Source organism: Pongo abelii, chromosome 13 (genome assembly GCF_028885655.2).
Source record: "Pongo abelii isolate AG06213 chromosome 13, NHGRI_mPonAbe1-v2.0_pri, whole genome shotgun sequence".
Classification (NCBI taxonomy): Eukaryota; Metazoa; Chordata; class Mammalia; order Primates; family Hominidae; genus Pongo; species Pongo abelii.
In genome coordinates this window covers 69,839,500-69,853,294 of record NC_071998.2, presented here as the reverse complement: position 1 = coordinate 69,853,294, position 13,795 = coordinate 69,839,500, and the positions used below count along the sequence as shown (strand labels likewise).

At 40.3% G+C, this 13,795-nt stretch overlaps 1 protein-coding gene across 1 annotated transcript; it reads right to left on the bottom strand.

Moving 5' to 3' along the window:
* Window positions 1-12,268: 12,268 nt before the first annotated feature.
* Window positions 12,269-12,812, bottom strand: LOC100459916 (coiled-coil-helix-coiled-coil-helix domain-containing protein 2-like). The gene has a single exon (XM_054519598.2). It carries the CDS (start codon window positions 12,798-12,800, stop codon window positions 12,345-12,347), a length of 456 nt encoding a protein of 151 aa, XP_054375573.2. The 5' UTR covers window positions 12,801-12,812; the 3' UTR covers window positions 12,269-12,344.
* Window positions 12,813-13,795: the final 983 nt, after the last annotated feature.

Sequence of the window (13,795 nt, the reverse complement as noted above, 5' to 3'; positions counted from 1 at the left end):
AAAGGTAATAGACTAGTGTTACTAATTGTTGGCATTTTCTGTTGTAATAACTATGTTTTTTTTGTTTTTTTTTTTTCAGTAAAAACCATGTAGAATGAAAATGCCTTGCTCAATCATTTTGGATGTAGGTAACCATCATTATGGGACCCCAGAGTATTTGGAGTGAAAGGCTGTGGCTTGCTCACCATTGATACCTGATGGGAGTGGGTCTACATTTTGATGATGACACTGAGAAGGAAGATGGAATACAACAATCTCTTGACTGGGGACTTGTAAATCTAAGCTCAAATATGGAAGACTGTAGTGAGAATGAATTCCAAAATGCCAACTCCGTTGGGGTTAAAGAAGAGGCTTACAGATCATAGGTCAGCATGCAGGTACACAGTCACCCATTTCTTGGATCCTGCACAGAGGCATGCTTGCACTGGCACCTGGCGGAGGCTCTGTGGTTGTGCTCCAGGGCTGGGACCTTTCCTGAGCCCCCTCCACTCCAATTGTCCTCTTTTTTAATGGGTCAAGTTTGAGAGCGGCTTTTTTCAGGGGAATCAAAAAGACTCTTTGGATGCCACACAGACTTAGCTTAAGTGCAGGTATTTGTAGTAATGGGTGGAAAAAGCTGGTTACCCAATCCATTGAGGTCTTGAGAGATGTGTAGAGTTTCAATCCTTCCTACTTCAGGGAAGACATCCTTCGTCCAAACTAGTTATTTGTCAGGTAACCCAGAAAGCTCCTGGGGACATTTTGGGAAAGTTTTTAGTAGATTATATTTCTGTTGAAAGACAGAAGCTCTTTTCTAGCAGGTTTGTTTCTATAGAAGTATTATAACTTCTGCTCCACTGGCATGTGACTTGGCATTGTGACTTGTTTTGGCCAATGGCATGTGAGTGGAAGTGACGTGTGACATTTTGAGCAGAGGCTCTAAGAGCTAACATTGCTTTGCCACCTCTTTTTTTTTCTGCCTTGAGACTGATACATCCCGGATGGGGGCTTTTTCTTCAGACTTTGTTTCCAAATAGAACAAGCATGGAGTAGAGCTGCAGCCAATGTATAATGTGAATGAGAAATTAATGTTTGCTGCAGTAAGTGGTTGAAATTTTGGATTTGTTTGCAGCACAACCTGGCAAAAGCTGACCATAACATCATTTCAAAAAGCCACACACTGGCTAAGGCAGTTATCGAGTATTCCCATTTGTGGAAGGCAATTTCAGGAATCTAGGTAGAACCAAAGAGCTAACAGTCTACAAATTAAAATTAGGCCCCACATTGGTGATTCCAAGGACTCAGAGAAATCCGAAGGCATATCTTAAACTAGAAAAGAATGCAATGAGGGAAAAGGACATGTAGGACATAATTGCTAATACTATTATAAAAGATCAATACTAGACCAATATGTGGGTTGTGTGTGTGTGTGTGAGAGAGAGAAAGCCTGAAAAAGAAAGAACTAGTGGGAGGGGTGAGAGAACAAGAGCTTGGAGAGTTTAAGATTGATTGGCCCAGCAGTGGCCTTTCTCTTTCTCCCAAAGAGACTGGAGTTTAAGAGTCTAGTCCTCAAATTGTGTGGTGAATATAGTAGTTCCACCTAAGAAATGAAGGAATCCAGCTATTAGGGGACTGACTATAAATGGGAAGGGGGCCAAGGGAGAAATGCCTATAGCTTCTCATAGGAAATATGAGAAGGGAACTGATCTGCAGGGGAAATGGGGGTCAAGACAAGCAGTGAGGAACAAGGACCAGACAAGAATCCAACCTCTTAGAAACTGGGATACTGAGGTCAGAGCAGAGCTGGGAATAAACTGGATCAATACTGAAGCAGCGAGGTACCAACTTTATGTTTCCCTCCAGGAAACTGCTTGGAGGCTGGAGTGGTTCAGAAGCTGCAGGAAGAATTTAAGTGGTTTTATCTGTGTAGGTTATAGGACGGAATTACTACGTTCTGATGTTATGTGATAGGATAAAGGAGCAGGCCGATTATCTCCATCTTTTAACAGATGTCATGAATCAAACTAGGCCAAAAAAAAAAAAAACTCTCTCTTTTTTTCTCTAACTTCAGACAGCCTTCCCAAAGCTATGGGAATTCTCAGTGCATAGTGCAAGATGGCCGGTGGAAAGAATTCTTTTTTTCTTCAGTCTATAGATTTCTAGAGCTAAACAATGTGACCTGATGTGTTCCCATCAAATGAATGATCACAGCTTTTGTAACATATGATTTTTCTTTCTTTGTATTTCAGCATCAATGTGGCTTTACTACTGAACTAGCTTGCATTGAAGTTGCCTTAAGTTCTTAAACAAGGGATCAATCATTTTCAAAGAATGATGTGGCAGAGATTGCTATTTGTCCCAATATCCATTTCCCCCCTCATCTTATTGTTTGTTGGCCAAAAACTGCAGGAAGAATTTAAGTGGTTCTATCAGTGTAGGTTATAGGATGGAATTCTCAATTTTTAGCTAGGCACTTGGCCACCGCAACCACAGGATACATTTCTCAGTCTTTCTTAGGTCTTGGTGCGGGGATATGACTAAGCTCTGGCCAATGGAAGGCCTGTGAGTGGAAAGTGTGCAAATGTGTATGAAGAAAAGGGCATATTCCCTTTCCTCTCTCCATTATTTTCCAGCTAGACTCTGGACAAGGTGCTGAGCTATCTTGAATCATACAGTTGAGGAAAATAATCTAGGGATGGTAAAGAAACAAGATTAAATAGCTGAATCTATAGCCTAGTAGATAAAAATGGCAAATCAGGCTTTTAGATGCTTTCCAGGAGAAAGCTGGAACAGGATCCTGGATGAATTAAAAAATCAGAACTGATGTTGGGAAATATATATACCAAGAGAAATAGATACACAGCCAGGAATTTAGTCTTCTGCATTGCAGGAGTGGACAGAAGGAAGGAGGTTAAAGGCCAGAGAAAGAGCACGTTTTCTTCTATTGACTTCCTTTCTGCTGCAAACAGACTTCATTCCTGAGCATCATTACAGAGTCAGCATACACACTTGTAAGGCATCTAGAGTCTCATTCTTCTTACTAAGCTTCCTTTTTTTTTTGCATTGGTTGGAGCTTGCGATGCTCACCCAAACTTCTGCAATCTTTGTTACAATTGCCCTCATCACAAGAAAACATCACTGATCCAATGCACACAGCTCTACTTCTTTTCCATCCTCTTCTCCTAGTTAACTCCTAATTACTCGCAATGTGTTTGCTTAATCTCCCACAAGGAAGTCTTCACTGATTAAGGCTGGACTCCTGCTATATGCTCTCATAGTAAACTCTACTTCCACTTTCAGGGCACGTGACATGTTCTATTTGAAATGGCTTGCTGCATATATCTGGATTCTCCAAGAGGTTATGTACTCCATGGAGCATAGGCTGGGTCTGTCTTGCCCACTACTGAATTGCTAGTACCTAGTGCAGTACTTGCATATTTGTGTACATTAGTAAAATGAATGTTTGGATAAGTCAGATAATTGGTTGGGAAATAGGTGAGTTCTAATTTCCTTATAGGTTCTGCATGGAATCCAACGCTCATGTGATACATCTGAGCTGCCCAAGCCATTTTTCTGTCGTGTCCTAACCAGGAGTGATCTACTAAAAACAAGGTTTGAGCCTGTCTTCCCTCTTGCCTCCCCATGGAAAACTTAACTTGTTTCATGTCGTACTTTCTCAAATGCTTAACTTATGTCAATATGATAATGTTTATAAGGCAATTTAGGTGCTACTAGGTTTATACAGTAATCTTAGATTGTTTTCCAATGATTTTTTTAAGTTTTTAAATTGACAAATAAATATTGTACATATTTATCATGTACAAATGATGTTTTGAAATATGTATACGTTTTGGAATGGCTAAACCAATCTAATGAACATATGTATCACCTCACATACTTACCATTTTTATGGCAAATTGAGAATTTTTAATGAATAGCTTGACAGTGCAACAAATGATCTAAAAAAGTCTCAATTTAGAGATATATTGCTTTTGTTGACAGTACTAAATAGCACTATCATCTTTCCTTTCATTTTCCAGAGATTCTAGAAATATGATTTTCAATATTTTCATGAAAAGGGGCTATTTTGATTCTTCGCAGAAGCACTCAGGAAAGGAAGGTTTGAAATTATTCTAGAGTCTCCTGCCAGACTGTAATGAACTCGTTTGTTTGTTCATTTTAGCAAGTGGTGTGCACCACTTTTAAACTTGGCTTGTAAAATCTCCCTTATATGCTCCTTCATACCCTTTCCCTTTTCAGCTCTCTGAGATGGTGACTTCACTCCTCCAATACCACAGTGACATTGGAAGCCATGTGGTGAACCTGGAGCGCCATCATCAATCCAGATCTCTTCATAACTTTGTGTAGTAGAACGCCTATTGCCTTTCTCACTCTGGAAATGTTGGGAAAAGATTCTACACGAGTTTCTCCTGTTTCTGCTTATCTTTCAAGCAGAGGCACTGACAGCTTTTGGTCCGGACTGCATATTTTTATTAGTTAAACTTTTAATTTTGAGGTAATTGCAGAATCATATGCAGAGATAATACAGAGAGATCTCGTATACACTTTACTCAGTTTTCTCCAATGCTAACATCATGTAAAACTATAGTGCACATCACACCCAGTATATTGACATTGATGCAGTCTAGCAATCTTCCTCAGATTTCCAGAATTTTACTTATGCTAGTTCATGAATGTGTGTGTGTGCAATTGCATAGTTTTATGTAATTTTGTCACATTGCAGATTCATGTATCCTCCACCACAGTCAAGATACAGAAACAGCTCCACCATCACAGAAATCCCTCATTTTGCCCTTTTAAGGCCATGTACCTTCTTTTCTTCCTATACCGCTAACATCCAAAAACCAAGCAATATGTTTCCATCTACATATTTTGCCCATTCAAGAATGTTACATAAAATGCAAGCATGTAACTTTTTAGGATTGACTTTTTTTGACTCAGTATAATTTCCTTAAGATTCATTCAAATTATTGCATGTATGAACAGTTTGTTTCTTTTTATTGTTCAGTAATATTCCACACTATGGATGTATGACAGTTTGTTTGACCACTCACCCTTTGAAGGACAGGAGAGTTCTTTCTGGTTTTTAGCTATTATGTATAAAGCAGCTATGGACATTTATGCACAGGCTTTTGTGTAAACATAGTTTTTATTTTTTTGGACAGAGGCCCAAGAGTGCAATTGCTCATTCATACAGTAGTTGCATTTTTAGTTTTTTGAGAAATTGACTTGCTCAATTCTGGAGTGGCTGTAGTATTTTGTACTTCTATTGGCAGCATATAAGTAATCCAGTTTTTGTATTGTTGCCAGCATTTTGTGATACTACTATTTTGTCTATTAAGCATTCGAATGGGTATGAAGTGATATCTCACCATGGCTTTAATTAGCATTTCCCTAATGGCTAATGATGCTGAACATCTTTTTATGTGTGTATTTGTCATCTGTACATCTTCTTCAGCAAAATTTGTGTCTTTTGCTTATTTTCTAATTGGATTGTTTTTTTTTTTTACTGTTGAGTTTTGAGAGTTCTTTACTTATTTTTGATACTGGTCCTTTGTTGGATATATGGTTTGTAGCTATTAAAATTTTCTACCAGGCTATAACTTGTCTCATCAGTGTCTTATATTTATTTTTTTACAAAAACTGCCTTAAATTTTCCTTTCATTGAGTAAGAAACTTTCACAGATCAGAGGGGAAGACATTTAGGACCTTTCTGTTCTAACTAAGCCAATTTTAAGGCACACAGTCAAAACAGTATCGCTCAAACTGTAGACATTGTACTCTTCACTTACTAACTTCATTATATTACTTTCTTACTTGAAAATTCTCAGTGATTCCTCATTACCCCAAGGATAAATGCTGCATCCTTAAACCAAAACACCCCATGTTTTATAGAACTCATTAGTCTGATTACTTTTTCACTGTCCTCTCAACATACTGTGAGAATTCTTAACTTTTCATCTTTTGTTATTTTCATTGCCCTTACCAAACACAGCTTTCTTCCTCCTCTCCATTCATCCACCTGTGTTGAAGGATGGGTTCAAATGGACTGATATGGAGCTGTGGGGAGAGTGGGGAGGGGAAGAAAAGATAAAGGGAGGGCACCTGGTTAGGAAATTTGTTAATCCAGGGGAGAGACTGCATGGCCTGAATTAGCAAAGTAGCCGAGGTAGGGGGTTGTCTTAGTCTATGTTGTGCGGCTGTTAACAGAATACCACAGACTAAGTAATTTATAAACAATGGAAATTTATTTCTCATGATTCTAGGGGCCAGGAAGTCTAAGGTCAAGGGGCTGGCAGGTTTGGTGTCTGATGAGGGTCTGGTCTCTGCTTCCAAGATGGGGTCTTAAATGCTGCATCCTCAAGAGAGGAGGAACGCTCTTTCTCACACTACGGAAGAATTGAAGTAGGTGAGAGAGGCGTGAACTTGCCCTTTTGTAATGGCACCGATCCCACCAGTGAGGATGGGGCCATCATGCCCTGATCACCTCTCAAGGGTCCTACCTTTTAATACTGTTAAAATGGCAATTGAATTTCAACATGAGTTTTGGAGGGGCCAAACATTCAAACACATAGCAAGGGGTAAAATGGTGAACTAAAATTCTATGAGGAAGAATAATGGACAGAAGAGCGTTGGGGCTATGGGAGCTCAAGAAACTCCTTGGAAGGAAGAAATTAGGGACTTGATTTGAGAGAAAAAAGTGATACACCTTACATTTTTGGTTTTGTTTCCCTCACCTTGTCTTTCCCTTCCTGGATATTGAGGCCTTACGTGGAACCAGGTCGTGGAGTCCACACTGCCCACTGCTCCATGTTCTCCAAGCCCAACTTCTCACTAGTGGGACTCCTTAAGCTCCTCTGTCTTCTTCTAGACAACTTCACTTACTCTGGTAGCTGGCAATGAAGAGGGAATGGCATATTCTTTTTTTTTTTCCTCCCAAGATAGAGTCTTGCTTTTGTGAGATCTTGGCTCACTGCAACCTCCGCCTCCTGGGTTCAAGCAATTCTCTGCCTCAGCCTCCCGAGTAGCTGGGATTACAGGCACCCGTCACCACGCCCCGCTAATTTTTGTATTTTTAGTAGAGACGGGATTTCACCATCTTGGCCAGGCTGGTCTTGAACTCCTGACCTTGTGATCCACCCACCTCGGCCTCCCAAAGTGTTGGGATTACAGGCATAAACCACCGCGCCTGGCTGGAATGGGAATGGAGTATTCTAAACTTAGTTGTCTTTCTTTCTTCCCCTTCTCCATTCTAGAAGCGGGCAGCATTGGTTTTGCAGTGCCTAGCTCACTAGGTCTGTTACAATTAACAAGGGAGACTAACTTGACCTCTTGCAAACAGATTTTGAAGGGTGACAACTCCCTTTATCCTTGGTGTTCTGTGCATACGGTGCTATGTGGCCTATAAACGTAGGGATAATGGAGCTGCAGACCCAAATCGCACCATAATCCAGAAGTATCCCACAGATAACATCTCCTCTCGTCCGTGGTTAATGCTGAGAGTTACTACTTAGGCCAGCTCCTTGATTCAAATAACAAGGGGCCGTTCCACCACCCCTAACTGAATAAATAATAGATTTTTAAGTTTCTTTTAGACAAAAATTTCTCTTTTCTATTTTACTGCTTGTTCTTCCCTCCCGCCCTCACCCGAGTCTACATACCTTTCCCTTGAAGCAGAAACATAAGTCTGCCATTTAACAAAACCCCAATAACGATCCTTCTTGAAAGGACAAGGGCTAATAATCACTCCCCATTTAACATTCCAGTCACGTGATGGTGAAGGAGAATAAATCAGTTAAACAGCAAGATGCAGCACAACTAATTTTCATGTAAAAGGGGGTGATTGCTTTTTTTTTGAAAACCATTGTGATTTTTTAAAGCGGTTAAAGCCTAAACAACCTTGTCTATCAGTTTATGAATTATTAATAAAAAAAGAGAAAAGAAAAAAGGCTTTCTTTTTCTAAATATCATCTGCTAAGCCACCATGACCTGAAGAGGCTCACACTGATTCCTGATTTACATAGTCCCAGTTGGAAGTTAATGAAGACTGCTGAGCCACCTTTCAACATGCAGATAAACCTTCATGTATTTAAAAGCAGGGAATCTGTGCTTGTTCCTGGCAAATTATTCATCTAAGATCTGAAGTTTCTGACACCGCCTGCGTCAGATAAACTGTCACCCAAATTGCAAACTAATTAGTGATTCAAACATTTTCGAGCTGATTGATGACAGAATAATTTACGCTTGTTTCTCAGTTTCCAGCTGGCACGGGCTGCTGACTGGAGCCCTAATTAACGCGAGTACATCAGTCATGTTCTGCCAAGGCAGCACATACAATTAAAAGGCAGTTTAAATGGAATATCACATTAAAAAGGCTGGGAGATGCAAATGTGAGGAAACAGTGCTTTAGGAAGAAATGACAACAAAAACCCAAAAACCAAAACAGAATGGAAAAAAGATTTTTTTTTTTTTTAATGGAGAAGTAAATTGTACTCTGCATTGAGTATTTGACAAAAAAATAACCGAGAGGAGTCAAACTGGGCATACTAAATATTTTTGTATTTAAGGAGTTTTATTGAGATGAGTGTTTACTGCTCTTTTTAGTGCACACAGTTTGGAGAATAGCTTTGAAAATATGTTCTCAAAAAAGGGAACCGCCTCTTCCTCCTAAGCAGTGTGGGATGGGCGGGATTCCTTACAGGAGTCAAAGGTTGTTCCTGTTCACCGAATCGTCAGTTCTGTCTTCTGGGCTGAGTTCACAATGACTTTCTCTTGGTGGCTCTGGTCCCCACCCTCCTTTGACACTTTGGTCTACCCCAAGCCTATGAAACTTAGAACTGCCTCACATTATTTATGTTGCTTGTTTTAAAATGTTTTTAAAGAGACTATTTTTAAAGGCAGTTATAGGTTCACAGCAAAATTGAGCAACAAGTACAGAGTATATCCTTGCCTCAACACACATACAACCTTCCTCACTAGCAGCATCCCACTGATATTTTTACTGTCTCCACAATTTTCCCTTTTCCAGAATGTCATAAGAGTTGAAATCATACAGTATGTAGCCTTTTTTTTCAGGCTGCCTTCTTTCACTTACTAACACACATTTAAGAATTTTCTATGTCTTTGCATGGTTTGAGAGTAATTTCTCTTGAGTATTCAATAATATTCCATTGTCTGGATATACCACAGTTTATTTCTCCATTAGCCTACTGAAGGACATCTTGGTTGCTTCCAAGTTTTTGCAACTATGAATAAAGCTACTATAAATTTCTTTGTGTGGGTTTTTGTGTGGACATACGTTTTCACCTCCTTTGGGCAAATACCAGGGAGTGTGATTACTGGAGCATTCATTAAGTTCTCACATGTACGTGCTTTACCTCTTTCAAACTGCAAGCCGCTTGAGGGCAAGCAGCATATCTTATATCTCTCTGCATTTCCCACAGAGCATGGCATGATGTTTTACAGAGAATAACAATACATTGTATTATAATTTCTGGTTTACATGGTTTTCTATAGCTTCTTCTTCTCTTCTTCTCCTCCTTCTTTCTTACATTTCTTGATTGCTTTGTACAGTCCAGGATAACTATGCAGTGTTTTTATACTCATATAACAATATGTATAATAACTCGTACTGTGGGTACAATGATTACTTTCTGTTTTTTGATAAGGAGGCAAACTCAGAAGTCAAATAAATTGCCCAGGACCATTTAGCCAGTGAGCAAGAGAGCTGGGCCTCCTAAGGACGAACTGGATTGCTTCTTCTCTGAGGCTGTAAACTTCCTTTAGTGCTCTTAAAGAATCTAAGAATTCTCAGGACCCTGGAGCGAGTAAGTAGCAAAGCCAGGTTTAGAAACCAGATTTACAGAGTTCTTCTAATCCATTATCTGTTATAGTATTTATGCTGAGCAGACATACATAGGCTTTGTTCATCCCCAGTCTTTGATTCCAGAAAGGACTCTTTCTGCACTTCAGAAGCCATTCATTCCACAAATAATTAGTGAGTACCTGTTCTTTTCTATGCACAGAGCTTGGCTCTGGAAATATTGCTGTGTAAAAATCCAAAGTCGTACCCTGTGAGCCTGCAGTCTAGAGAGACATTGATTGTATGTTAACACAATCATGATTAATGAATCACGACTAGGACAGGTATTAAGAAGGGAAGAGTGTGATGATGGGGTAAATGTGAGGGGGACTGTTTAGCTCACTTTCAGGAATTGCACCATGAGAATGTGACTATGCAGCAGAAAACTGACAAGGGTATAGACTGAAGTAGGAATGTACTCCAGCCATTGAGGTACGGCCTGTGTAGGTTACAACCATGCTCAGATGCAATGGAGGGAAACTGATGTTATGAGCGAAGAGGAGGAGATGTCTAATCATGGGTTAATCTCACAAAATACGTGGAAGTTGCAACTTCGTAGAGCCACTAATCTCCTGAGGAGCAAGGAGGTAAATACCTATTTGAGGGCCACAGATATTTCCCTTCTCCAAAAATCCTAAGGCAAGAATATGTTATAAGAATTGGCTTCTCTAGGTGGGCCCATCCCTGAATGGACAGGTAATGCAGGGTCTCCTGAATGTCATGTACATTGTGTCTAGTGTCCTACCGTGTGCAGAGGGCAGAGAATCCAGTGTAGCTTTAAAGAGGAGTGACTGGTTACTTTTTTCCTTTTGAGTATCTGTATGTATGTACATACATATATATATATATATATACAAAAAAACCTAATAAACAGAGATCTACTTGTCAACCACCTAATAAATGAATGTTATTATTTTGCCATACTTAGTTATACTCTTTCTCTGTTTTAAAGAAAGGACTATAAGATGACAGCTGAGGTGCAACACCCATCCTTTTCCTTTCCCTCCCTTCTCAGAGCTAACTATCAACTGAAGGTGGTCTGTATTTTTTTTTTTTTCTTTTTGAGATGGAATCTCGCTCTGTCGCCCTGGCTGGAGTGCAGTGGCATGATCTCGGCTCACTGCAACCTCTGCCTCCCGGGTTCAAGTGATTCTCCTGCCTCAGCCTCCTGAGTAGCTGGGACTACAGGCACAAGCCACCACGTCCGGCTAATTTTTGTGTTTTTTAGTAGAGACAGCGTTTCACCATATTGGCCAGGCTGGTCTCAAACTCCTGACCTCAAGATCCACCCGCCTCGGCCTCCCAAAGTGCTAGGATTACAGGGTGAGCCACTGTGCCCAGCCTGCATTTTTAGAAAACTTTTACTTTGTTTTTACTTTTAAGTTGTATTTATAATTTTACTATAGAAATATCTATAAAAATATGATTCTGTGTATTTAAAAAAATTTACACAAATGGTATGCCACTGTGTATTTCATTTGCAATTGTTTTTTAATTCACCATTGTGTTTCTGAGATTTATCAGGGTAGAAGCAGTCAATTCATTTTAACTCTTGTATACTTTCACAAAAATGAATTAATCTCCAGTTCTATTATCCTGTTCCTTACAGATGAAAGCTGTTTCCACTCTTTTCTGTCATAAACAGGTCTGCAATGCACATCTTTGCACAGTCTTCTTACGCTCTTGTGTGGGAATTCCTGTAGAGTGCGTTTCTGGAAGTGGAATTGCTGGGTTGTAGGCGATGCATGCGTGGAGTCAGGCTGACTAGAAACTACCAAATTGTTTTCCAAAGTGATAATACAAATTATACCCAAATTATATCCTGTTTTCCCACGTTCTTGCCACCACTTGATGTTTCCACATTTAAAAGTTTTTCCAGTCTTTCAGAGGCGAAATGCTATTTCATTGTTGCTTGATTATTAGTGAGATAGAGACCATTTTCATTAGTTTATTGGACATTTAGATTTTTGTCTTTGGTGAGTTGCTGTGTATATCCTTTGTCTGTATTCTTAGGGTGTTTTATTAGTAGTAGTAATTATTTGTGGGAATTCTGTATTTATTCTGGATACTACTGCTTTATCAACAAATAGTTCCTTCTAGTGTATAACTTGTCTTTTAAATTTGTTTAAAAGTTAGGATATGATTGATTTCTAACCAATGCCATGGAACATATTCTTTCACATGAGAATTGTTTATTCAAAGTCATTTTTTTGGAAGAAAATGACTTTATTCTAATTAACTCACAAAGAATAAAATCATAACAGCTAGTTTAAGGAGGCCACACAAACGTTTGCCCAGTCCCAGATTCTACAGAGTAGGAACACTCCTCCTTCCATTTCAATTCTGAAGCAAGGAAGCTAGGAATGACAGGAGAGGTTTAACTGATGGTTACACATTATACCTCACTATCAATTCTATTTTTATACTAAATTAACTTAGTTATGAGAGCTGATTTTCCATCTCTCCGGGTTGAACTTCTTGATTAGGCCAATCCGTTTGCAAGTCGGCACTGTTTCAGCACCTCATTGAAACCCTCACAGAGCTTGATGTCACCCTGGTTCTGGGCACACTCCAGAAACTGTCTGATCTCATAGAAGCAAGGCTGTTGCTGCTGTGCCGGCTGGGTTCCCTGAGGCTCCTGGTAAGCGATGTCAGGCCTCGCAGGCTCAGCATTACTTCCTCCACGGAAGCCCCCAGTAACGGCGTGACCCAGTGTGTGCCCCACAGCAGAGCCCACAGCCACGCCAGCTGCAGTGGTTGCCCTCTGGGCCATCAGACCTGGCTGCCGGGGCGCAGCAGCAGAAGAGCCAACTGCAGATGGGGGTGCCGCTGCTGGTGGCTGAGCAACTGGTGCTGGGCTGGGTGCAGCTCTCATCTGAGGGGCCCGGCTGGCCGTAGGGGCCATGCGGGAGGTGCGGCTTCGGCTTCCACGCGGCATCCTAGGTACGCGACTGCTGGCCTCCAGACCTGTGACCTCAAAGTCATTTTCTTAGGGGTTTCTGTAATTGGTCCCACAATGCTGGCACGCCTGAAACTTTTTGGGATTTCTATCCTGGAATTGCATTCGAAGTCAGTAGGACAATTAATGAAGGAAATGAGTTTTGTTCATTTAGAGGCAGAGTTGACAAGTTTTTCTGTAAAGTGCCCAGATAGTAATTATTTAAAAATTTGCAGACTAAGTTGCACCTACTCTGCTGTTGTCCTGAGTGAAAGCAACTGTAGAGAGCATGTAAACAATGAGCATGGCTGTATTCCAATACAACTTTATCTACAAAAACCAGGCTGTGGGCCAGATTTGCACTAGAGTCACTGCTTTACAGTCACATATTACTTTTGATTGGTAAACTTATTGCACGGTGTGATTAATCTTTATTTACAAAATTTGGTAACGTATGTCATTTGGTTGCTGTCAGTAATGAAATTCACGCTGAAAAATGAAGAGCCACCTCTACTGGGAACATGAATGTTGAAAATCAAGTCAGATAGGATACAAAGGGAATGAGAAAATCAAACAGCTAGAAACATTTGAGCCATGGCACATGACCTTCCAATGCAATCACTTTAAAATCTCCTGGGCTGACTAAATGCTGTGAAAACACCCCCAAATCTCAATGACAGCACAGTAAGCTTACTTCTCCCTTTCTTACTGGGCCAATGTAGGTTAATTGGAGTCAGAGGAGTCTAGTTTCTTTGCCTTTAGTGGTTCAATCATGTCTCAGATGGTCTTGAGAATCTCCAACAGCTGCTCTGTGTGTGGCTAAGAGATGAGGAAAGAGAGGGAATACGATGACTGTGCTGAAGGGTTTATGGCAGGCCTTAGGTGGAGGGTGCATGGTTCCCTTCTGCCCACATTTTAGTGGCCAGACTCAGTCGTATAACCGCACCTAACTGTAATGGAGGCTGATGAATGTAATGTGGATGTACTTACTTTCT

What these genes read in the sequence shown, in the direction of transcription:
- LOC100459916 (XM_054519598.2), bottom strand. Translation starts at nt 12,800, where the DNA reads ATGCCGCGTGGAAGCCGAAGCCGCACCTCCCGCATGGCCCCTACGGCC.